Below are 24,777 nucleotides of genomic sequence, written 5' to 3' on the forward strand. Positions count from 1 at the left end.
GGGAGGAGAGATTAAAAGCAGAGGGTAGAGGGGCCCCTGGCTGGCTCAGTGGGTACAGCATATGACTCTTAATCTCTGGGTAGTGAGTTTGAGCCCCATGTTGGGTGTTGAGATTACTTAAAAAATACAGTCTTTAAAGGCAGAGACTACTGTTTAGCTGTTGTATATAATACAGGCTGGAATGAACAGAGTCTTCAATTAGGGCATTAACAGTGGAGTGGGTGAGGAAGAGAGTAGGATAACAGAATTAGTAGAACTCAACAAACAGGAGTAGGTGTTTTGAGGGATAGTGAAGGTTAAGAGTTCTTTGACATGTTAGAAGAGATGGTTATTAGGTTAAAGAACACGAGAATGTTACTGGGGTAGGAAAGGAGAATAAGATAATTTTTCTTGTGTGAATGGTAAGCTTGAGATACTGGTAATGTAAAACACATGGAATTACTTTATTGGTAGCTGGGAATTCTTTGTCAGTGACCAGAAATGATGACCGGAAATAGAGATTTTGGCATCATCTATGAGAGAGAGTAGTGAAGCCAAGAGAGCAGATGACGATCAAGAGAGAGTGTAGAATGGCATTATTATTGTCAAATGATATGGAGGGGAAGAGTACAAAGAACACTGAGAGAAGTTACTGGACTTGGGAATTAAACAGCCTGAGAAGAGTTTTAGTAGGGTGATACAACTTTAGGAAATACCTTTTGGAATTTAAAGGGGTTGAATCTGTGACGTATCAAGACCACAGGGTCAGTTAAAATTAGGATGGTCACAATGAAGGTGGAGGTGGGGTATGTCACCGCTGGAATTTACTTACTCCTTACTCAACTGGGTTAGGGAGAGGTTTTCACCAGCGATCTGAGACCCCAGGGGTTTGCTCCTTGCCTGAAGCTCAAAGCCACGGAATGGCAGAATGAGAAGTTAGGCGCAGTAATGGCTTCAGAGCCTGTATACTTACTCCCTTTGCTGTACTTCCTGCCTAGGAAGGAAGTGGGGAAAGGAACAGAAGAGAGAACAGGGATAATCTAAGAAGAGTGGGAAGGTGAAGGAGATAATATTCTGCTTTCTTAAGTCCTACTTCACTCAGAAAAGTAACATGGCTAAGATTGCAAAGGGATGTGAATGGGTCTGCGCTTGCCTGCGAGCGAGTTTCTTGCTGTCTTTAAGTAGAGAAGAAACTACTGTGAAGAAAGCAACTCCGCAAAAAGTGTTTGGGGTCCGGTAAATAATAATATAGAAGAGAGCATTAGCCACAATGTATGTTTTAAAATGGCAGCTCCCAGTATTCCATTTAAATCATTCCACAGTTGCTTTCTGTGTAGCACATTAATGATTTTGTTTTGATCGGTGCGTATACATTTACAGCAGGTATATAAAGTTCCCCCTTAGAAACAGAGTTTATAAGGACTCGTAGATATGAATTAATGGTTATGAGGTTTGATTATTGATGTGCGTAATCTATAAAGTGTTATTTTCTTCATCGGTGGTCTGTGAATTACTCTGTAGTATGCTACAGTAGCTTGTTTAACTGACATACAGTAAGAAAGGAAGCCACTTTTAAAAAAATGAAACATTAAAAAAGTTTTTGGAATATAGTCACTTGTTGATAATACTGTATTATAAACTTGAAATTTGCTGAGAGTAGACCTTAAATGTTCTCACCCCCCCCAAAAAGGTAAATATGTAAAGTGATTAACATGTTAATTAACTCAATGTGTACATATACCAAATCATCACACTGTACACTTCAAACACATTATAGTTACATTTGTCAGTTCTATCTCAGTAAACCTGAAAAAAAGAAAAATGTTTATGAAAAATTTCAAGTTATATATAAAAGTATAGATTATAGTGTAATGAACCCTCTAAGACCCATTGCCTTGGCTTCAACAGCTTTTTTTCTTTCCTTGTTTTTTAGGGTTTTTTTTTTTTTTTTTTTTTTAGATTTTATTTATTTATTTATTTTAGAGTTTATTTATTTATTTGGCAGAGAGGCAGGCAGAGAGTGAGAGGGAAGCAGGCTCTCCGCTGAGCAGGGAGCCCGATATGGGGCTCGATCCCAGGACCCTGAGATCATGACCTGAGCTGGAGGCAGATGCTTACCCCACTGAGCCACCCAGGTGCCCCCTACTTATTTATTTTTTAAAGATTTTATTTCTTTATATAAATAAAAGAGAGCGAGCGAGCACAAGCAGTGGGAGGGACAGAGGGAGAGGGAGAAGCAGACCCCTGCTGAGCAGGGAGCACCTTAAGGGGCTCAATTCCAGGACCTCAAGATCATGGCCTGAGCTGAAGGAAGATGCTTAACTGATTGAGCCATCCAGGTGCCCCTAAGGATTTTGTTTTTTAAGTCATCTCTTTTCCCAACATGGGGCTCAAACTCACAACCCTGATATCAAGAGTTATACCTTCCACTGACTGAGCCAGCCAGGCGCCCCCAGCTTCAGCAACTTTCAACTTGCACAGCACTTTTAAAAAACACGTCACCTATTTTATAAAATACTTATTTATTTATTATTTTGTAAAATATTTAATAAATAGCAACATGTGGTATGGTCCTGTCAGCTCTCAAATATTATATATTAAAGGAAGTTTAATTTTGACATATAAAGTTCTTGAGAGTAAGTGTTACAAGAAAATATGGGTGAAATTACCTAATTTGAGTTTATTAAATGGTGATTTTATATCTTCCTCCTTTCTTTTTCTTCCAATGCCGTGGTCACTATCCTAGCTCAGGGTCAGCTTCGCTCATAGTAGGTCATTGCAATAACCAGAAAGTAAGTGGTTTGTCACCTTTCCATTTGTCTTGCTCTCACCAGACTTTGCTTCATCTAAAACAAATATTATTACCTTTTTCTTTTAAAAATCTTGCTGACTTTTTGTTGCCGGGGGATGAATTCAAGTTCTTGGTGGGTCGTTCTGGCCTCTTCACGGTCTTACTGCAATTTGTATCATGTCTCATGACTCTCTTACCCTCATGTCTCCTATGACCCTTAACGTGTCCTCTATATATTCTTTTGTCCTGGTGTGTTCTTCCTTTTCTCTTGATCCAAAATACTCTTAACTCTTCTCTATTTTAAGCCTCTACTCATCCTTCCAGACTTCCCACATGTTCCCTCTCTCGTAGTGATTCTCTTCAACCTGTAGGAATCTTTGTTTTATCATCAAAATTTTTCATACTCCTAGATTCTGACATTGTCCTGTTAATTGCTTATGTGTTTATCTCCTCTGATGTGAGCTGCTTGATACCAGGACCCAGGTCTCCTTTGCCTTTTTATAGTCCTGCCTGTGGTGGTAGATGCCTAGTAGAAGGTGAGGGGTAAAAAGTTGTATTTTAACTTGACTTTAGCCTTACAGAACATCACTGTGTCGTGTAGCCTTTGTTATCTAAAGAAATATAATATCCTCATTCTAGCCATAGCTTTTAATAGTTCTTTTATAACAGTCTGAGGCTGACTATATTTTATTCTGTAATTTAGTAGCTAATTAAAGAGACATCTGCTATGTAGTCGGAGATTATAAAATTTGGTGAACAGTGGTGAGGTTTCCATCAGAAAATTGATGTTTTTACCCCATCATTGTACTTAGAAGAAACACTCCCTGCTTACTCTTCCTGACATACCAGGAAACTCCCAGTGTAATGGACTATAGCAACCAAGGACAAAGTCTGTTAAGCATCCGACTCATGGTTTCGGCTCAGGTCATGATCTCAGGGTCCGGGGAACGAGCCCCACATTGGGCTCTGGGCACAGGGTGGAGTCTGCTTTGTCCCTCTCCTTCTGCTCCTCCCCTGCCCACCACCCCCACACCCCCCTGAATAAATTAAAAAAAAAATTTTCCCCCAAATTTTAATCTAATCTTTAAAAAAGATTAGACAATGATACATTTAATCTAATACTGTGACAGTGTTGATATTACAGCTTCAAATTTGTTTATCGTGATTTCGTTTATTGTGAAATTTATTCAGTATTTTTATTTTAGTAAAAACAACCATCTAAGATGAGTCTCTCGAGTTCTTGAATGAAACTCTTGCAGGCTCACTTCAAAGAAACTAGCATCCATGCATTGTTACATAAAAGGATACTAACATGTCTCATCATCAGTCAGACAGTAAGTTACATAAAAACGTAGCAGCACAGATGTGAAGGGATTTTGCTAAAAGAGTTAATCTACCACTAAAATGAGAGAACTGGCCTTCTCATTCTCATATTGGAAGCCATAATAAAATTAGTGGACCTTGATTTTTAGCCACAACTTCATTTTCATTTTAGGGGGAAGATTGGGGAAGGAAGGCCATCACTGATTGAAATTGCAGCTTGCAAGCCACAATCCAGTACCTTAGGTCTCTTCCCCCCTGAAAGGAGGTGGATCAATCCTTGATTAGGGATCCAGGCACACTCTAGCTTATCTGTTAATCTTTTAGATTGCCAGTGACTAGAAAAGAAGATAAGAAAAAAGGCTTTAACCAATCACCTGCTCATTTAGACTTCATTTGGTTTAGGCCCAGCATTTTTACAGCTCCGAAATAGCCAGTATTTTTTTTTTTTTTTACAATATTAAGTACATTTATTTAATTAAAAAAAATTTTCTCCTCATATGATCTGTTTCTTCTAAAAGTTTTGCCTTCTCCTTACATGTATGCCTGTTGTAATTTGTTCTATTTCACAAGCACGGCATGAAACAGACCGGAAACCTGGATGGGTAGGCCTTTTTGACTGCAGTCTTCAGTGTGTAGTCATCTGAATGAATCATCAATGTCAGGTCTATTTCTGGGGTCTGTCAGGGTCCCTAGGGAAGGTTCTTCCAGTACCCCAAATGGGAGGCTTTAGCTGATGACCTAGGGGTCTCGAGGCTGAAGATAACTGGGTTTGTTGGTATTTGGCACGTAGATGTTTACTTGAGCTCCCTGTCTTCAGTGTGTTATCTCGTCTTCCACTATAGCGTCCACCAGTCAGCATTTCTGTTTCGCCCTGTCCTGAGAAGGACAACTGTTCCGTGGGGAAGGTGGAAGACAGAGCTGGTGAAGGGAAGGAAAGAGAGGGTCTCGGTTTTCCTTAATCCTTCAACCAGCCCTCTTGTCTTTGACTCCACCTTTACCTACACTTTCAGAGCACTGAAGTTCTCCAAATCCACAAGAATTGCAAAGCATTGACGGGATTATCTTTCCTCCACCCTGTGTGGCAAGCTCACCCACTTTCCACCTGTTGAGACTCAAATGTCATCTCCTCTATGGTCCTTCTGTCTAAAATCTCACCCTGCATTCCAGCCTCCTGTCCTGAAGTCTGTCTAAGAGAATAGACATTTTAGTTGGTTCTCTCATTAGACTTTTAGCTTCATGAAGACAGGGATTGTTTTCCATTTTGCTCGTGGTTGTGTCTCTACAGCCTAGAACTGTGCCTGGCATACAGTACACTCAGTAAATAATTCAGGTGAATGAGTGAGTGACTGTGGAGAATAGACGCCCAACTTTCCCCCTTGCCTACTTAGGACTCACTCTTGTTGGCTGAAATGTCTTGGTTGGGCTTTACTGTCTCTCGCATTCTCTCTACCCTTTGGTTTTAATTTTTAAGTCTTCTAAAAATTCTTTTACTGTTGTCTTGGTCAGGTTTTAGGAGAGAGTGGAGTCTCTGTGTGTGTTAAGCCTGCTCTCTTTAATTGCAAATTATTGAGGTATTTCCACATCATTGTTAACACTACCAGAGTCCTTTCAGTAAATGCTCTTGCTTTCCCTGCAGGCTACTGCTGCTCTTGGTACATATGTGCTACTTAAGGAATCAAATTAGAACATAAAGATTGGGAACCTTAGAATATTCGATCTTTAGATTTTTTTTCTTTTTTACTTTTTTTTTTTTAAGATTTATTTCTTGATTTATTTATTTGGGCGGGGGCATAGAGAAAGGGAGAGAAAATCCCAAGCAGACTCCCCGCTGAGTGTGGAGCCCACTGAAGGGCTCTGTTGTGCAACCCCGAGGTGCATGACCTGGGCTGAACTCAAGAGTTGGAGGCGCAACCGACTGAACCACCCAGGCGCCCCTCATTGTTCATTTTTTATATTATTATGAAATAATGACATTATAAAAAGTGGAAATAGTTCTAAATTTCATATAACAAGAGTAAGGACTCTTACTTGCATTCTGTATCAAGATAAACACTGTCCACAGTTTGTAGTCCATCATTTTCCATGTCTGTTAGCCATCTCTGTAGCATCTGCCACCTTTTTTAAAAATTTTTTTTATTTTTAATCTTTTTTGCCACCTTTTTTTAAAAGCACAAATGGGAGGTTTTATATGTGTGTGTTTGTGTGTATTTCTGTACTTACATATTTTGAACAAAGTAAATTGGAGATTATTCTGCATTAGCCTGTATAAATTTGCCTCGTTTTTTTAAATAGTTCAGTATTGTTTTATTAATTTTTAAAAAAGATTTTATTTATTTATTTGACAGAGTGAGAGATACCACAAGTAGGCAAGAGAGAGAGGGAGAAGCAGGTTCCCTACAGAGCAGAGAGCCCGATGTGGGGCTCGATACCAGGACCCTGAGATCATGACCTGAGCCAAAGGCAGAGGATTAAGCCACTGAGCCACCCAGGCATCCCTGTTCAATATTATTTTGATAAAAGAATGTAACGTAATTTTTTTTACTAGTCTCTATTGATAGTCAGTTTGGGAATTACCTTAATTTAGGGCTACTTTAAAAAAACATGGTAAAAATATGGTAAACATTCTTGCACAAAAGGCTTTGCATACGTGCATGAAGATAGAAAATAATTTCTATTCTTTTTTGTTGTCATAATGGGTTGCTTATGCTATAAAGATTTTTCAAGGATGTATCTTTTTAAAATGTCTTATTGGAAGACACCCCAACTGCTTCCGCAATGATGAGTGTGTCCTCAATCACCCTATGCTTAAATTGAGAGGTTAGTACAGAGTTCTTGGCTACTAATTTCTATTTAGTACAGTACACTTGTTTTATGTTTTTGTACTTACGGTAACTTAAGTGTCCTTTTGCATTCAAAAATCATTTCTGAGTTCTTCTTATGGGAAAAATAGTCTACTTCCATTTCTTGGTTTAGGGAAAGCTCAGGGAAGATGTCAAATCTTTGAGGAAGCATGAGCTTGTTGAGAAATAAAATATGTTAATATGAAACAACATTTTGTTTCTGAAAAGCTCTCCACTGTGCTTGGCCATTACTCTAGTGTATAAACATGTTATTTGAGTAATAAACCACTTAGGTCAGCAGTCCTCAAGATATCACTGAAGACCTTTAGACAGAGTGTTAAAGGGGATTAAATGAGTGCGAAGAAGCCACTTACTGTCTCCCCCAACCTCTCCTCTTAAATAGTTCATATGAGGATAGTAGAGGCCCTTTAGCTCACTATTTTTCAAACTTCTAGATACTTTTAGAAATGGTGTTCTATGGAACTGCGGTAGGACTTTGTGTTTTACTGAAATTTTAGAGCTAATTGGTATCATCTATATGGTTGTGCAGAATCATCGTGTTGGAGATAAATGATGTATAGATTGGTTTTTGAAATACAGAACTTGTTCTGCAAGATAATCACCCAAGTGCGCTTAGCCTGTGAAGGCCCAAGTACCAAGGACACGCCAAAAACCTATCCTTATTAAGAAGGTAAAGTGCCCCAGAATTCAGGCACTTTACTGATTTCATTTAAATTAGTTAGAAACAGGTTGTACTGATAGCCAGACTGGGAGTTTTTACAATTTCACTGGCAAATATACTTGCGGATGTGTTTCCATCAAGATTAGCTCCGAATGCCAGAAAGTGATAGGACTCTATCAGATAAAGAAACTTCAAAATATACATATTCTAAATTCTCATTTCTTTCAAAGATGGATGATGTTTGTTTTTCTTTGATACATGTTTTATGTATTTAAAATTCAATAAAAAAGCCTAACATAGAGAAGTTTAGATATTCATCCTAAAAATCTCAATAAAACAGCCATCGTGTATTTGAATATAATCCTCGCTGTCTCCTGTATTCAGTAAGGAAGTTAGGTAAGGATATGTGGGGTTTCCAGCAAGGCAAGTAGGTAGGAAGACGCACAGAAGGGAGCACACTGTCTATGCTATCTTAATTTAAACTCATTATGTTATAGATTTTGTTTGAATTAAACAGAACAAAAAGAAACAAACTAGAATGATTTAACTTCTGAATTTCAGGTAACATTTTCTTTTATAGAAAGAACAGTTCTTGAGAGATGTTTAAAGCTGGGGCACCTGGGTGGCTCAGTTGGTTAAGCGTGTACCTTCGGCTCAGGTCATGATCCTGGGGTCCTGGGATCGAGTCCCGCATTGGGCTCCCTGTTCGGTGGGGAGCCTGCTTCTCCTTCTCCCTCTGCCGCTGTCCCTGCTCATGCTCGCTATCTCTCTGTAAAATAAATAAATAAAATCTTTAAAAAAAAAATCTTTGAAGCTAAATGTAAAGAAATAAACAGATGTGTACATGGAGGTTTAGTGACAACTAGATTTGAAAATGAGGAAATTAAATCACTTCATAATTCATGATTTTGTTTAGTTACATTGTTTTTTTCTCATATTTTAAAACACGTCTGTTCTGTAACCATAACTTTCATGGCTCTACCCTACATTGTTCTAAAATTAAATGAATTTGCTGGATTGCCACCAAGCATGGGAAACTCAAGAACAACCCTCAAGTTTAAGAATGAGAGGAAGTAATTTACGTTCTTTGTACAAAATACAGAAAATAAATGTAAACTAATTGTTCAACCACAAAACAACCTGTTATTATGTTTTTATTACTAAGGCATGCTAAATATGTTTCTAGAGCTTTAAATGTATTTATATGTGTGATACCATCATATATGCATTTTATCCTTTTATAAGATAATTAAATCTGTTATTCTCTAATTTAATTAATACATTGAGAACATTTTCCCAATCTACCAATTTAGTTCTACCTGTCACTACTCTAATGTGTAGCTATATCAAGATTTTTTGACTCAAATTCCCCATTGTTGTACTTTGATGTTGTTTCTTATTTTTAACTGCTTAGTTAATGTTCCTTTATGTGCTTTTTATAAATGTAGAACACATCCCCCCCCCCCCCCCCGCTCACCCTGGGACATATTCTGTCTTTGGATCAAAGAGGAAATTAAATCAGAAATGATGTTTTTATTAGGATTCTCCAGAGAAACAGAACCAATAGGGTGCGCATGTGTGTGTGTGTGTGTGTGTGTGTGTGTGTGTGTGTGTGTAAAAAGATACTTATTGGAAGGCATTGGCTCACATGATCCTAGAGGCTGAGAAGTCCCCAGGTCTGCAGTGGGCAGGTGGGGAACCCAGGAGAGCAGGTGGTGTGAGCTCCAGCCTGAAAGCTGGTCCAAGAAGAGCTTCTGTTTCAGTTCGATATGGGAAAAGTGGTAGGGCTGGGCTAGCCTGATGCTCCAGCTCAGTGTAGTCAGGCAGGAGGAGTCCATCTTACTCCAGGAAGGGTCGCAAGTTTGGCTCACCCCCGGCTTTCAGCCTGTTGGCTGAAGTCCACCCACATAAGGGAATCTCAGTCTACTTGCTTGACTCAGTTCTCCAATTCAAATGTTAATCTCATCCCAAAACATCCTCACAGGCAAACCCAGAAAATGCTATCACAGGGTGCCCTGTAACATAAAATTAACCATCACAGTATCCAGTGTCCGTCAAAATTTCTGTCTAGGATTTACTTTGTTCCCTCTTCCTCTCAATCCATCGCAACATAGTATCACAGCCCATTCCTTCACTCCTTTGTTTTCTAGTGGGTGGAGGCCCCTTTATGTCCCAATGTCATCCTTCCTTCCTTCCTTCCTTCCTTCCTTCCTTCCTTCCTTCCTTCTATCTATCCTTCCATCCTTCCGGGGGGCGGGGAGAAAATCTTGACGTGAGGCTGGAGCTCATGACCCTGAGATCATGACCTGAGCCAAAATCAAGAGTGGGATGCGTAACTGACTGAGCCACCCAGGTGCCCGCTGTGACACTCTGTCTGTACTAACTTTAGACACTGATCTGGACTGACCTCTTTTGAGTCATTTCTTCATACAAGCAAAGAAGAGTGCGCATGCAGATGAGAGGGTAGAGTTCACTATCAGTTACGTCCCCCAGGCCCACTGTTGAAGGGTAAAGGGTCTAAGCTTTCCGCAGTGAGTCCTCTGAGCCCTCTTTGGGTCACAGATGTTGCTTGCTCATAGTAGGAGCACAGTATGTGTTTTTTCAGCGAATAAATGAACAGAACAAATGGAAAGTTAAAAAAAAAATTCCAGTACTGTTGTGTGCTGAAGGAAGACACAACACTAAATTGGAAGATTAAATTAATAGGAAGCAACCATACTGAAAGGTCACCTCATGAAAGTATCATGTTTCACCGTCAGTACTTTGCTCTTTATGTAGTTCTCTTTTCCCTTGGCTTCTGTAATACGCAATTTCAAATGGTACAAAATTCTGTGTAGTAACAACTTTCCATCCCGAGTCCCCAACCCTCCCGTTATTCTAATTGTCCAATTTCTTTCCCCATGTGCAAACACATATTTCTTTCTTTTTTTTTTTAAAGGTAGTCTGTGTATTTAGTAGAGCGCGCGCGCACGCGTGTGTGTGTGAGAGAGAGAGAGAAAGAAAGAGAGAGGGAGTCTTACCTTCGTTTAAAATAAATCTAATTACAAATGAAAACAAAAACAAAACCAACTCAGGAATCGGCTTTTCATACATAAGATTTCTAATATTTTGTATTCATACTTTTTTTTTTTTTTTAAACCATAGGAGAAGCCATTGTCTAGATCTCTTCAAAGAGGTGAAGATCTTCAGTTTGACCAGGTATGCCAATTTTGGAGGGATATTTTTTCTCCAAAGGAAAATGTTTATTCTAACAGTCTGGTCCAAATAAATCCAATATTAAGAAATTGCTTTATTTTGTATAGTGAACCTTTATATCATTACACATTAGATTCAGTCTGAAATTGGTAGTTTGTTTTTTAACAAATGGAAGGAGTTATGAACTATGACCGTTATAGCTCATGGAATGATCTGTGAACTTGATTGGTTTCTGTCATTTATTTATTTACTATTTTAAGATTTTATTTATTTATTTGATACAGAGAGAGAGAGATAGAGAGGGAGTGTGTAAGCAGGGGGAGTAGGAGAGGGAGAGGGAGAAGGAAGTCCCCTACTGAACAGGCAGCCTGGTGTAGGATTTGATCCCAGAACCCTGGGATTATGACCTGAGCTGAAGGCAGATGCTTAATTGACTGAGCCACCCAGGCACCGCAGTTTCTGTCATTTAGCATCTGAAAACTTTTTACTTTTCATTGGTAATCTCTTTACTGTGTCCTTTGAAATCTTCTTAAAATGTTTCCAGTTACATACCTCAATCTTGTGTACCAATTCATAAAATTTTTACATAATAATATTTTATCTTTTTTTTTTTAAGAGAGGGAGAGAAAAGGGTGGGTAAGGGGCAGAGGGAGAGAGAGAGAATCTTTTTTTTTTTTTTTAAAGATTTTATTTATTTTATTTGACAGACAGAGATTACAAGTAGGCAGAGAGGCAGGCAGAGAGAGAGAGAGGAGGAAGCAGGCTCCCTGCTGAGCAGAAAGCCCGATGCGGGACTCGATCCCAGGACCCTGAGATCATGACCTGAGCCGAAGGCAGCGGCTTAACTCACTGAGCCACCCAGGCGCCCGAGAGAGAGAATCTTAAGCAGGCTCCATGCCCAGTGTGGAGCCCGATATGGAGCTCTGTGTCACAGCCCTGAGATCATGACCTGAGCCAAAATCAAGAGTCAGACACTTAACCTACTGAGCCACCCAGGCACCCCATAATATTTTACCTTTTAATGTTTTGGTTTTGTCTCTTTGGGGCTATCAGAACCTTAAAATAGAACATTAATATTTAAAATTGAATGCAGTATTCCTAGGATGTTAATTCTTTCCTCTTGCTGAGATTAAATGTTTGATCAAGTGTTATTTTTGTCATAATTATGTTCATTCAGGAATTATTTTATTATATATTGTTTGCAAAAACCAATAGCCCAGATTAGCTGTTTGTTTCTAGTATTCCTGTACTACTTTTCTCATAATTATGTATCTAGGAAACAGAAATTTATGTTCATGTTCATCTCATCGACTAGATAAAGATGACTGGCTACAATTACCTGGTAGAGACTTAACAGCATATTGTGTTTCTGGACTCTAGCCCGGTTCTGAACAGAGTTACCAAGAGCAGGGCTCCAGCACCTGTATTTTACAATAGATCCCTGGGGGATTCTGAAGGATATGCCACTTAGTGACCTAAGAAGAAATCATAGAGAGGAAGCCTAGTTTCTGTTAAAGTAACATTATGATCACCAAATCTCAGTGTTACTACAAAAGGTTCTAATTATTACAATAATTAATTTTATTTATCTGTTACTAATATACTATTTTAAAGATATTTAGATTATTTAGATCTTAAATTCACTAATGAATAAATGTATAGTCAGAATTTGAAATTCTATTAAAGTATTTTAAGGACTATTTCCATTTTTTAATGTAAACTATTAATAAAACCTTAAATGGTTATGCCCCATAGTTTAGTTTTGTTCCCCCCCAACAATAAAAAGCCAAGTGTGGGAGAAACTGTTTTAATATATACTTAAAATAGTAGATGGTATTTTATTGTTCCTTCTTTAGATATTAAAAGGATTTGCTTTGAGTTATCTTTATTGTTTATAAAATACAAATACGAAAAATTAGTTAAATAAAATTAGAATCTTGTTTTTACTTTAATTTTCTATATTAGAAACCATTACCTGTCAAATTATGGTTAATTATAAATAAAAGTATGACTAGAGAAAGGCAGAGATAATGAAAAAGAGAAGAAGAGCTTATACAATCAAATAAACTGTTTTATTCTTTTCTATTTCCTTGGATGAAGTACATTTTGAAGTTAGATGAATTAGGAAAATTAAAGGTTTAATTCCTGGAGGTACCTATCTATCTTCTTTAACTGACACTTTCTGTAATCCTGGACCTGAACAAGACTTGAATATTCCTGCAGCCCATCATTTTTTTAGTTAAGAAAAACAAAATAAAGAATGTTTGACTGTATACTTTGAAGTACTAATTTTATGGGCAATGAGTTGCATCAGATATGGAAATTCCTATGCAGAGCGATTTTTTGCTTGAGATCCTTCAGATGAAAAGTGACCTTAAGGACTGCTTGCTAATGATAGCTGGTGTGCTTCTTACTGCCACTGCAGGGATGCTGGGTTCATTCGTAAAATGAATCTGGCATTCACCTAGAATTCGGATGGTTTCCGGGATGCCTCAAATTGAACATTTGTTCATCCCAACTACGTTTATCTTTATGCTGTCCTCTTACATATCCTAAGCTTTAAAAGCTTGTTACAGCGCGTTTCCAATACGTTCATGTGTGGGTGTCACAAATTAATAATGCAGTTATAATTCTCCATTCTGTGGTAGAGTGACACAAAGTTTACTCTCATACACTTCTCACATAACACAGTCTTCTCCGTTCCTCATCTCTTCATTCATTCTAGCGGCACTATTTCCAACCTTTTGTTCTCATGAGCGTGGAGGAACTGGCCTGGGGAAGGAGGCAGGTGTGGTTTTCTCATGTTACACGTACTACTTCCCTCACAGGTATCCTTCTTTATATCCAGAGATGTTACTAAGGGTCATGTTTTTACACACGTGAGTACTATATAGAGGCAGGAAAAAGGTGGACAGCTTAGCCCACTTTGTTACTTGGATAAACCCCTAATTCTTATTTTAAAACACATTTATTGGAGCGCCTGGGTGGCTCGGTGGGTTAAAGCCTTTGCCTTCTGCTCAGGTCATGATCTCAGAATCCTGGGATCGAGCCCCGCATCGGGCTCTCTGCTCACCAAGGAGCCTTCTTCCCCCCCACCCTCTTTCTGCTGCCCTCTATGCCTTACTTGTGATCTCTGTCAAACAAATAAACAAAATCTTTAAAAATTTTTTTAATTACTCTGTTCATCTTAGAAATATCGGTCATTTCCAAATGATGGCTAATAGAGTTAGGAGTATGACACCTTGATGTGCTTTAACTTCTGGTGACATCTTGTGTTTTCAGTTGATAAGCTCTATGAGCTCAGTAGCAGAGCACTGTCTCCCTTCCTTACTCCGCACCTTGTTTGACTGGTACAGACGCCAGAATGGAACTGAAGACGAATCCTATGAGTACAGGCCTCGATCCAGCACAAAGTCTAAGGGGTAAGGGGCTCATTTTCCACTCTTCTACCTAGAATTGAAATGCTTTCAATGAAGGGGGCGTTAGTGTTCTCAACCAAAGACTGATTGTTTGATTTCTGAACAAAAACATGGACTACTTTCGTTATGAACATGATAGTGAAAGCAAAGCATAGTCCATACTTAAGTGTAAATCAGGGGAAGGTACCAGTTAAGGTCGATGGAACTCCATAGTGTACCGATCACTGGGATAGTCAAATGAATTTCAGGAGCGCCATTTCAGTAGTTCAGTGAGGACCTTTAATGGTTCTAGAAGAAGTTAAAATATTCAGAAAAGGTCCAGTTCATATGGCTTGTGATGGGAAGCAGTTGTGATACAGGAAGACTGCCACACCCTGTATTATGATACCGCGAGACTCCCTGTTGCTCAAGTCCCCGAATTTCTCTTCCCTCCTTCAAACTTGCCAGGGAGGTGTTGGCTTTGCATAAAACATCCATCTGGGTTCAAGAGATGATCCATAGTTTGGAATTGGGTTTTAGTTGATGCCACCTGTGATTTTTCACATTAGATGCGCAGAAAGTTTTCCGGCACTGTATTTTCATCAGAAAAGTTACTATTTTTGTTTCAGTTCTTAATTAAAAAAAAAATACTAATCAAATATGGAGTAATGTTAGATTTTCTAAATAAAATTTGAAGTATTTTCCTTAACTGATTCCTTTAGAATGGGTTTAATTTCTGACAGATACAGTAGCGACGTGTTTATCAATACTGTACAAAATACCCAACACGAGAAAGAAAACAAGAGCGTATAGATGTTGGGTAATTTAAAAACTACTTGAACTGTCAGTTGCTGTTGGACACCATACATACGAGGAGTTCAGTAAATAAGCAAACTGTTAACCAATAGCTATTTTAAAATGTATGGTCTTAAATGCAATCCTAATTTGGGGTTCTTGTTGCAGGGATGAACAGCAACGTGAAAGAGACTATCTTCTTGAAAGGAGAGACTTAGCAGTAGATTTCATTTTTTGTTTAGTTTTAGTTGAAGTTCTAAAGCAGGTAAGAAGCTTTCTTTCTGCAGAGTTTGTGTTCCTTATTCTTATTTTGCCTTCACGTTTCCTTTACCTTAACTAGGGTGTTACGTCTAAAATTCTGGCCCACATTAAGTAGATTTCTACAATATAATTACACATTTTTCCGTTGCCCGGGGCTTTCGTGGCCCATACCTATCACTTCCTATTCTTTTTACCTTTGCAAAATGCCATTTAAGATAGGAGATCTTGTTAGCAAAATTGAGATGAATAGAAAATGGGTTACATACAGGCTTTTAGCTGTGAATACAGTCTACCTGTCATCCATCAACTTCAGTCCAGTTTCAAAGAATTTCTCTTCCAAAGTGATCAAGCCTGTGTTCCAATGTGTAATCATCCTACAGTTACAGTTAAGGGATAGATAGGGACGTGTTGACCTGGGGAACACCAAATTGTCACGTGCAAGTGCTTTTTGGACAAGTGAAAACCCCTCAGGATAATAAATGTTTCATGTCTATTCAGTGTGTGTTAGGATGCTGGTATTGTGTTCACACTGGGCTTGTGAATGTGGCATCTAATGTCCGGTATCCTGTGTATTTGTACTACTCAAAGTCAGTACAGGTATACCTTTAAATACATCTAAGTCCTTGTACTGATTTTGAAAGTGGGTTTTTTGTTTTTGTTTTTGTTTTTTGGTCAATTTTTGTTTTTTTATTTACTAAAATCAACTACTTTGTTCAAATGTGTGAAAGTATTTTTTGTTTGTTTGTAGTCTTTAAAAAGCTCTATATCACTCAAAGTCAAGCCATATATTTCCAGCCATGTACTTTGTAATGTTTGAAAAGGTTAGGAAACCTAAAAGAAAAAAAAAATCACATTTTGCATATGACCTATTTGGACAAGGATTTTGTTGTTGTTATACAAAATGAAATAGAATATATATTATGAAAGCAAACAGTAAATGTTAGATATAGAAGTTAATTGACAGCCAATTTTTTTGACAGAAGCAATATAAAATTATTTGAGTTACTTTTTTTTACACTTTGCCTTTGTTTTTATAATGTATGTGAAAAATCATTGAAATCTGAATAGCTAAATTTCACAAATAAAAATTTGCAATATGAAAAGCAGATAAGTACATTAATCAGGGGTGAAACCCATTTTAATTAATTTGTACCTTTCTTAAAGTTCTTTCTGTAGGTGTAGGAAAGAAATTTGCTGTGGGAGTTGTGCTAATAAACCAGGTTTGCTTTCTGTGATCTCAGTTTCGCTGGGATCCTAAGAGCCTGAGGCCAGCGTAATTCGGGGTAGAAGAGCTTAGGACCAGAATGGCCATTGACCATGACTGGACTTTGCCTAGGACTCATTGTGGTTGACCTCTAGCATCTCCTGTGTGCTGATGTAGGTCATGTGAGTGATTGGGTAACCAACATTTTGCATTGCCTAGTTAAATAATCCAGGGTTTCTTCTTTGAGCAGGAGAAATTGTAAATTCCCCTAGACATTCAGGCCCATCTCTGATCTGGCTCCATGGTACCTTTTCTCCTTTGTTTCCCGAGGCATTCTTTCGCTTGCCAATCAGTGTCTCCTCTGAAAGTTGCCCTTCATAGCAGGTTCAGAGCTTCTATGCACAGATAACCCTATGTAAGTTTTCTCTCTCCTGTTCTCCCTGCTCTCACCCGCCCTCTCCCCTTCCCCATTCTCTTGGTCTTCATCCTCCTTCCTTCCTCCTCCTCTTAAAAAATAATGCAGATAGCTCTTCTGGTGGAGAAGACTATAGGATTCATAAACTTTCATTGGGCCCATTTTTTAAAGTCCATTCCACAAAGTCCCTTCAGATCCGTGGTGTGCATGGACTCAAAGTGTGGGGAAAAAAGAAATAGCTCCTTTTTTTTTTTTTTTAAGATTTTATTTATTTATTTTTCAGAGATTTCGAGAGAGAGCAAACACAAGCAGAGGTGTAGCAGGCAAACAAGAGAACAGGCTCCCTGCTGAGCAGGGAGCCCAATGTGGGACTGGATCCCCAGGACCCTGGGATCATGCCCTGAGTCAAAGGCAGCCACCCAGGTGTTCCTACAACAGCTTTAATAGCTAATCTCTGTTTTTTGGTTCTGCCACCATATTGTTCCAATCTATAGCAGCCTTTCTACTGTTTTCTCTCTTTTACCATTATCCTCATACTTTCACTCAGATGCACCCATGAAAGAATAAAATCTGTCACAAAGAACAGTGAGATACTTTATTTATTAAAAATCATGCATAGGTTTTTTTTTCTTTTCCCCAGTAAAAGGGAAGTCTTTTTAAGCTTCTTCAAAACTAATAAAACCAGAGAAAATGAAGTAAAAATCAATAGAACTTTCTGAAGTATCATGATGAACTAACCCAATTTTCTACCGTGTCAAAGTGATGTAGGGTTTAATAGATCTGGAGACTAATCAGTGTCATATATCTTTAATAGGACTTTTACTTTTGCCCCCCATAAGAGACACATATTAAAACGTGACTCAGTTTTATTTTGATGAGACAGAGGGTCGCAGGAGACTGAAGTATTGATACTTGGTTGGGCCAGTCATAAAGAGGAGTAAATATTCTTTACGGGTTAGTCCTTGACATCCTATATTATACATTTTTTGTTTCTTGAATAATCTGTTGTGTCTTCATGCGTGTTTAGAACTCTTCATGATGCGTAAAGGCTCTATATCCTTTGTATCAGCTGGTCATTGTAATAAAACTAGGAAACAGCCAGGACAAGTGTTTTCATTCCAGCTGTCATTTTTTTGCTGTGTAACTTGGATGAGTTATTATTCACTGCCTTTTTCCCTCTCTGTAAAAGAGGGATGATAATATCATTTTTGTAGAAGCGTGAACATTAAATACAGTAATGCCTGGGACATGGAAAGGGCTCTGTCAGTATATCTGTTATCTTCATTTTGCAGATGAAGAAATGTTCTTAATTTAGTGACTTGCTGATGATTATAAAGTTAGTTCACTTTTTTATTCCAAGTTTTCTGCCATTAATAATAAGAATATTGGTAAAATCAGTGATACAAAATTAGGCGAAATAGGCAGCATCTAGGAAAATTAAAGTTTTAATCATAAATTAGAGAAAGAATTGAGTTAGTGTAAATATGATGAAATGAGTACAATTCACTATGGGAACAAAATTAATTCAAGATGATAGAGGACCTAATTTTATTTTTTCAAGAAAGTCAAACATAATCTTGGGCTCATGGCCAACTACAAATTTTAACATGTCAATACCAAAGGCTTTCAAATTCATAGTAAAAGCATGTCTAAACGACAACATCAACATTTAGAAAGTTTGAAGCAATTTTCTTTCCATATGAAATTTTAGTCAGACATTTACTCATTGAAATAAACAAGATTGGGAAACTCAGTTTGTAAACCATCTCCAGCTCTCAGCTTAGTTTTATTCGTGCTGTTGCAAAGTATTAGAAGGTGGAGTACATCCTTACTATGTTCAGATTTCACATGTGCATTTTTGATGTGGATGAGTTCCCCGAAGGCTGTGCGGTTATTTGTGATTTTTCTGAGGGTAAATGCGTTCCTTCCCCTTGGCACTGAAAGCTGCTCATTTAGGGAATGAATGAGCCTCATTGACTCTGCAGTGTCCTATCATAACCTGATTTTTTTGTTTTTCACTTTCATGATGTGATAAAAGCATTAAAGTTTGGGAGGTGGTGCTGGGAAGGGCCTTGGTATAAAACTCGGGTAATCTTTTTTTTTTTTTTAAGTTTTTTAAAGTTTTGTAACCAATCTATGCAACGTGGGGGCTGGAATGCATGACCCTGAGGTCCAGAGTCCCATGCTTCCTCTGATGAGCCAGCCAGGCGCCCCTGGGTGTTAAGATTCTGCCAGATATATATCCTAATGGAATGTTGAAGAAGAATTAGTGCTGCTTCTGAAATCACAAATGACAAGGCCTAAAGAAGTCTTGACAGTATAGGTGGGAGTATTACTCCATGCAAGTAGACTTCCTCCTCTGTAAGCGGAAAGAGGTTCTGCCTCCTGCGCCCCACTGCTGTTGCTTTTTTTTTTTTGAAATTCAATTTGAGGGGCGCCTGCGTGGCTCAGTGGGTTAAGCCGCTGCCTTCGGCTCAGGTCATGATCTCAGGGTCCTGGGATCGAGTCCCGAATCAGGCTCTCTGCTCAGCAGGGAGCCTGCTTCCCTATCTCTCTCTCTCTCTGGCTGCCTCTCCATCTACTTGTGATTTCTCTCTGTCAAATTAATAAATAAAATCTTAAAAAAAAAAAGAAATTCAATTTGAGAATGTTTTTATTATTATTACTGTTATTATTATTCTTGAAAATAAGGGAAGAAATAGGGATTTTGAGAATGTCTGTGCTTCCTGATCTTGTTCGTTCTTAAAATTAGGTAAAACCTATTTCTTCTTTCACTTCTATTTCTGGCTACAATATGATTAAATTGAAAGCTTTGATCTCTTTTGCCTTTATCAAATGCATTTTTATATGGCAGAAACTGGGCGTGCAGTATTTTCTAGAGAAGTACACATCAGCTTCTGAACTTTAGTTCCCTCATCTGTAAAATAGGGAACCAGTATCTACCTTGTAAGACTAAGTGTTACAAGTAATATTTATAAAAATGCCTATCTAATGCCTGACACACAGACATACACCAGGTGTTGATGGTGGCCACAGGAGGGAAATAACTTAGAGTGTACAGCATGACTCAGCAGTGTCCCTAGCTGTCATTGTTAGACATCAGACATCACTGGACCAAATAAGACAGTTTGGGAGAAATTGCAGGTTTAAGTTAACCTGTATTTCATATCTCTGGCCTCGAGCACACTGAACATCCCTGTGAGGAAATCCATATAGTAAAACCACAGCACAGAGCAGTACATGGAGTATAAAAATTAAATCACATAAAATGCAGTGTTGCATTATTGCAAGGTTAATGAGATGTCTGGGGCCCAGCCTGTATGATTAGCGCCATGAATTGTGGAATAGGTTCTAGAAGTCAAAATGCTTGATCCAGGTACAGCCTCTTCCTGACTGGTTTGTTATCCGCTGGTGGTAGGCGTCTGCTCCGTTTTAACCGTCAGTGGGTAGCCCCAGGGCTGACCCAGTGCTCGGGACAGCAGCCTGGGTGATAGTAAGTAACTGTTTCTGATACCTTAGGGCCTATTTATGGGCCCAGTTGAGGGGAGATCAGGCTGGGAGACGACATCTGCCTCCTTGCTTCTTGTATGGGCCCTGGTTTCCTTTTCCCTACCAGGCTTTCCCTTCAGTATCTCCATCCTTATATTCTAGCCCCTTTGTGTGGCCTGCTTTCTCAGGAGGTAAGAGTTTTTGCCTAGTCCCTTTCAGAAAAAGAAAAAGGGGAGAGGACAAGAATCAATGTCCAGTTGTATTATGCTCGATTTTTCATTCTCTCAGGACCAGTGATTATAGGGTTCCAGTCTGTTGTCTATGTTTTATAGGTGGGAAAGTGGAAACTTGCTCAAGGTTATGTAACTAGTCAAAAGTCAAAAGAGAAGCTGTGGCTTGATTAAACTAAGCCAAAATCCATAGCCTTTCTATACTTTTATCATGGTAGTAAAGAAAATGTTTTTATTTATTATATAAACATTTGATTATAGTTTATTTACAATAAATTTATCAGCTTGGTGTGTATAAAAGGAACACTTGGGGAATACTGTTTTGGGTTTCTTCTTAATATAAGAGAATAGTATCATCCTAAAAAGAGGTATTCGGGGTACCGAGTAAAAGATTGTAATGCATCTACTTGATTGATCAGATACTATTCTGAAATTCCTATATCAACAAACATGATTGTTACAATTCTATAAGGAAGTGTCTGCCTATGAAAGATTGAAAAGCTTTTTAAAAATTTTTTTTTAAGATTTTATTTATTTGTCAGAAAGAGAGAGAGCACACAAGCAGGGAGAGAGGCAGGCAGAGGGAGAAGCAGGTTCTCCAAAGAGCAAGGAGCCCAGTGTGGGACTTGATCCCAGAACCCTGGGGTCATGACCTGAGCTGAAAGCAGACACTTAACCGACTGAGCCAACCGGGTGTCCCTGGAAAAGTTGTTTTCTTGTTGTTGTTGTTTGTTTGATTTATGATTTTGCTTATTTATTTAAGAGAGAGAGAGAAGGAGCCAGGGGGAGAGGGAGAAGCAGACTCCGTGCTGAGCAGGGAGCCTGACGTGGGGCTCGATCCTGGGACCCTGGGATCATGACCTCAGCCAGAAGCAGATGCTTAACTGACTGAGCCACCCAGGTGCACCTGAAACATTTCTTATAATTTATATAGTCAATCATAAAATTCCTAGTTAAGTATTTCTAATTGCTAAAGAAATTCTGGCTTTAAAATTTCATCTTCCAGGGGGCGCCTGGGTGGCTCAGTGGGTTAAGCTGCTGCCTTCGGCTCAGGTCATGATCTCAGGGTCCTGGGATCGAGTCCCGCATTGGGCTCTCTGCTCAGCGGGGAACTTGCTTCCCTTCCTCCCTCTCTGCCTGCCTCTCTGTCTACTTGTGATCTCTCTCTGTCAAATAAATAAATAAACTCTTAAAAAAAATAAAATAAAATTTCATCTTCCAGTGTGGGACGAAGGTTAAGATTATTCTTGTAGAGTCTGAATTCTGTAGAATAAATTCAGTTTCTGTGCAATTTATTAACATGGGATTTTCAAATCTCAGCTTCTACAAACAGATGCATAAACATCTTTGCTCTGTCATCAGGCTACTACTTTTAAAGGTTCATTGAGAGCTAAGACAGGTAGAGTTTGGATTTCAGCTGCTTCCTCACTTAACCCTATTTGATTTTGCGATGGAGCACATTTTCTTCGAACTGGATTCCAGGTACAGGCCTTTAGGATGGTCCCAGTTTCTAGGAAATCTGAGACATATGCTCTCTCTGATCCTCTTCGGTCAACAACAAATTATCAATCTGCTTAACCAAGATAAAGCTATAGCCTTCCGTCCTGGAGTTAAAAGTTCACCATGAGCCTTTCCAGCCTTTCATAGCTGCATGCCTCCCTCTGCTTGGACAGCACTTTAAAAATAGTGCCAGTATTCTCACTGAGCTAAATAAATGGCAATGAATAGTTACTGACTGGATTTCTTGTATCTCTTGTCCCTCATTACAGTGTAATCATGGTTACTGTTTCTAATGCCTCTCTCCTATTTACTAGGTTGGAACTAGCTCCCAGTCATTATTCAGGACTAAATTCAGCTCCCACCTGATAGACTCCTGATTTACCTTTGTAAAAAATAAGTTATCCTGGAGTAGTGGCTCAGTGGGTTAAAGTCTCTGCCTTCAGCTCAGGTCATGATCTCAGGATCCTGGGATCGAGCCCCTCATCTGGCTCTCTGCTCAGCAGGGAGCCTGCTTCCTCCTCTCTCTCTGCCTGTCTCTCTGCCTACTTGTGATCTCTGTCAAATAAATAAATAAAATCTTTTTAAAAAATTATCTTTACTTTAAATTAAAATTCTCCTTTATCAAACCCTCATGAAACATTGTCTGACCATCTCTGAATAATTAGTGTTCCCTGCTGTTCTTTACCTCAGGCTAGTTTGTGGCTTTCTTGATAAAATCTCTATTATGATTTTATCCTATTGATGAATTTTTCTCTAATATATATAGTTAAATTTTTTTAAGGAAGTGTGGAATTCCTGTGTTTTGTTTTGTTTTAATTGGACTTCAGGGCCACAGAATGGGAGAAATCCTGATCTTGATTCAAGACATGCTGTTATCATTGGTCTCTGTGTGGCTGCCTCTATATTTGTTTACAATATAATGGTTACCTGTGGGCCCCAAATACCTATAGCTTAAGCCTAATAATATGAATCTCTTCTAGTTCAATCCCTGGCTACCCTCGTACCATTACACTGATCTTTATGTTAATTATTCTCTTTTAAAGATTTTTCATATATGTTTGAATAGTAAATTTTCCTTGTCTTCTGATTTTCTTAAAGAACGTATCATACTATATGTTGTCCTCTGGGACTTACTTTTTCACTCAACATTATGTTGCTAGGATTAATCTGTGAAGTGTGCAGCTATACATACTTTCTTAGGTTTTCTTAGGCCTATAATTGCTATTGTAGTGGAGTTCCACCCTCTTAAGTTCATTCCTGGAGCCCTGCAAATTAAATTGACAACCATCACATGAACAGAGGAAATGTGTATTACTAACGCATATTGAGGGCTTCATGGGAAAGAAGTTAAAGACATAAAGAATGGTTAGACCCTAAAATTTAATAAAGAGCAACACATTGTGAGTGACAAAACAAAGGAAAAGTGTCTGGGCTTCTAGGGGTGGTAAATTGGGGGAAGGAAGATATGTGGGGGATCTCATGGAAGGTAAGGGCTGTTTAGTAAGTTTGTGCAGTCCTATCTCATGTTTCTGATGATAATGGTTGTTTTCTTGTTATGGGAAAGAGGAGGGGAGACTGCTTTTAGGCAGAAAGGAGGAGGCTGGAGAGCTTTTCCTGCACCTGGAAAGTGCAGTTGGCTTCAGCTCAAAATAATTCTCGTGCCAAAGTGCCGTGTTTTGTGGTGGCATACTTTGATCAGCTTCACTAGATTGTGGGCTGTATAAAATATTGATTTGAACTTAACACCAGCAATGTCTGTGAAACCTCATTTATTTATGTTATCTCTACTATTTGGTATTGTCCGACTTTTCCCCACTGAGTGGGTGTAAAATGATACCTTGTGTATGTTCATTCTCCTTATTACTAATTAAATCAAGCATCTCTTCATACTTATTAGGAAAAAGCCCACCCAAGGACAAAAACAAAATTATAAAGCCTTGCTAAAAACCTTTAAAGAAGTGAAGAGACATTCCATGTGAATGTAGAAGAATACAGTTAGCCCCAAATTGATCTGTGGATTGACTGCAACTCCAATAAAAATCCCGACAGTTTTTCTGTAACTTTGAAGGGTTACTGTAAGTTGAATATGGAGGAACAGTGGGCCAAAAAGGGCTAAGCTCTCTCTGAAGAAAAATAAGGGGGACTTTCAGTACCAGACATCAGAACTTATTCATAAAGTCTAATAATGAAGAACAGTGAGTTCAAAAACAGACGCACACATGTATAGAACTTGAATATATATCAGTGGTGACTTGTGTAATCTTTGATCTATCTGTTCCTCCTTTTGGGCTCTTTCCCATGGAATTACACAAGCATTTAACATTAAATGTACAGGATGTTTATTGTATAACATTATGTATATTGATTATTGAAAATCAGAATGAAAGGTTCAGCAATAGAAAGCTCATTAAATGAATTACAGTACACTGAGTAGTATATGGCCATTGAGAAGAAAGGAGGAACTCTAAGTACTGACATGGAAAGATGCATCATTTTGTTAAGAAACCTAAGGTTTGTGTAGGAAAGAATCTGAAAGGATATACACCAGGCTATTAGTAGAGATGATAAAAGAGGGATGAGGCAGGGATTTTACTTCCTGGTTTAAATATTTTGGTTATGTCTTAGGAAGTAGCATATAACTTTTAAAGAACCAAGCAAAACAAAGATATTTAAAT

General features: G+C 38.5%; 1 protein-coding gene across 15 annotated transcripts in view; it reads left to right on the plus strand.

The window, feature by feature from the left end:
* The window catches only part of FRYL (FRY like transcription coactivator), a 255,767-nt gene that overhangs the window by 115,174 nt on the left and 115,816 nt on the right, over positions 1–24,777 (plus strand). For all 15 annotated transcript variants that reach the window (XR_014311074.1, XM_082728344.1, XM_082728341.1 and 12 more), the window contains 3 exons: positions 10,760–10,813; positions 14,093–14,232; positions 15,172–15,268. Coding sequence is in view for 14 of the 15 variants with exons in the window: in XM_082728344.1 (XP_082584470.1) it covers positions 10,760–10,813; positions 14,093–14,232; positions 15,172–15,268 (291 nt within the window). In the remaining variant the exon portion in view is untranslated. The remainder of the gene's footprint in view (positions 1–10,759; positions 10,814–14,092; positions 14,233–15,171; positions 15,269–24,777) is intronic.

The sequence above is a fragment of the Mustela nivalis genome, assembly GCF_964662115.1.
Source record: "Mustela nivalis genome assembly, chromosome: 4".
Taxonomy (NCBI): domain Eukaryota; kingdom Metazoa; phylum Chordata; class Mammalia; order Carnivora; family Mustelidae; genus Mustela; species Mustela nivalis.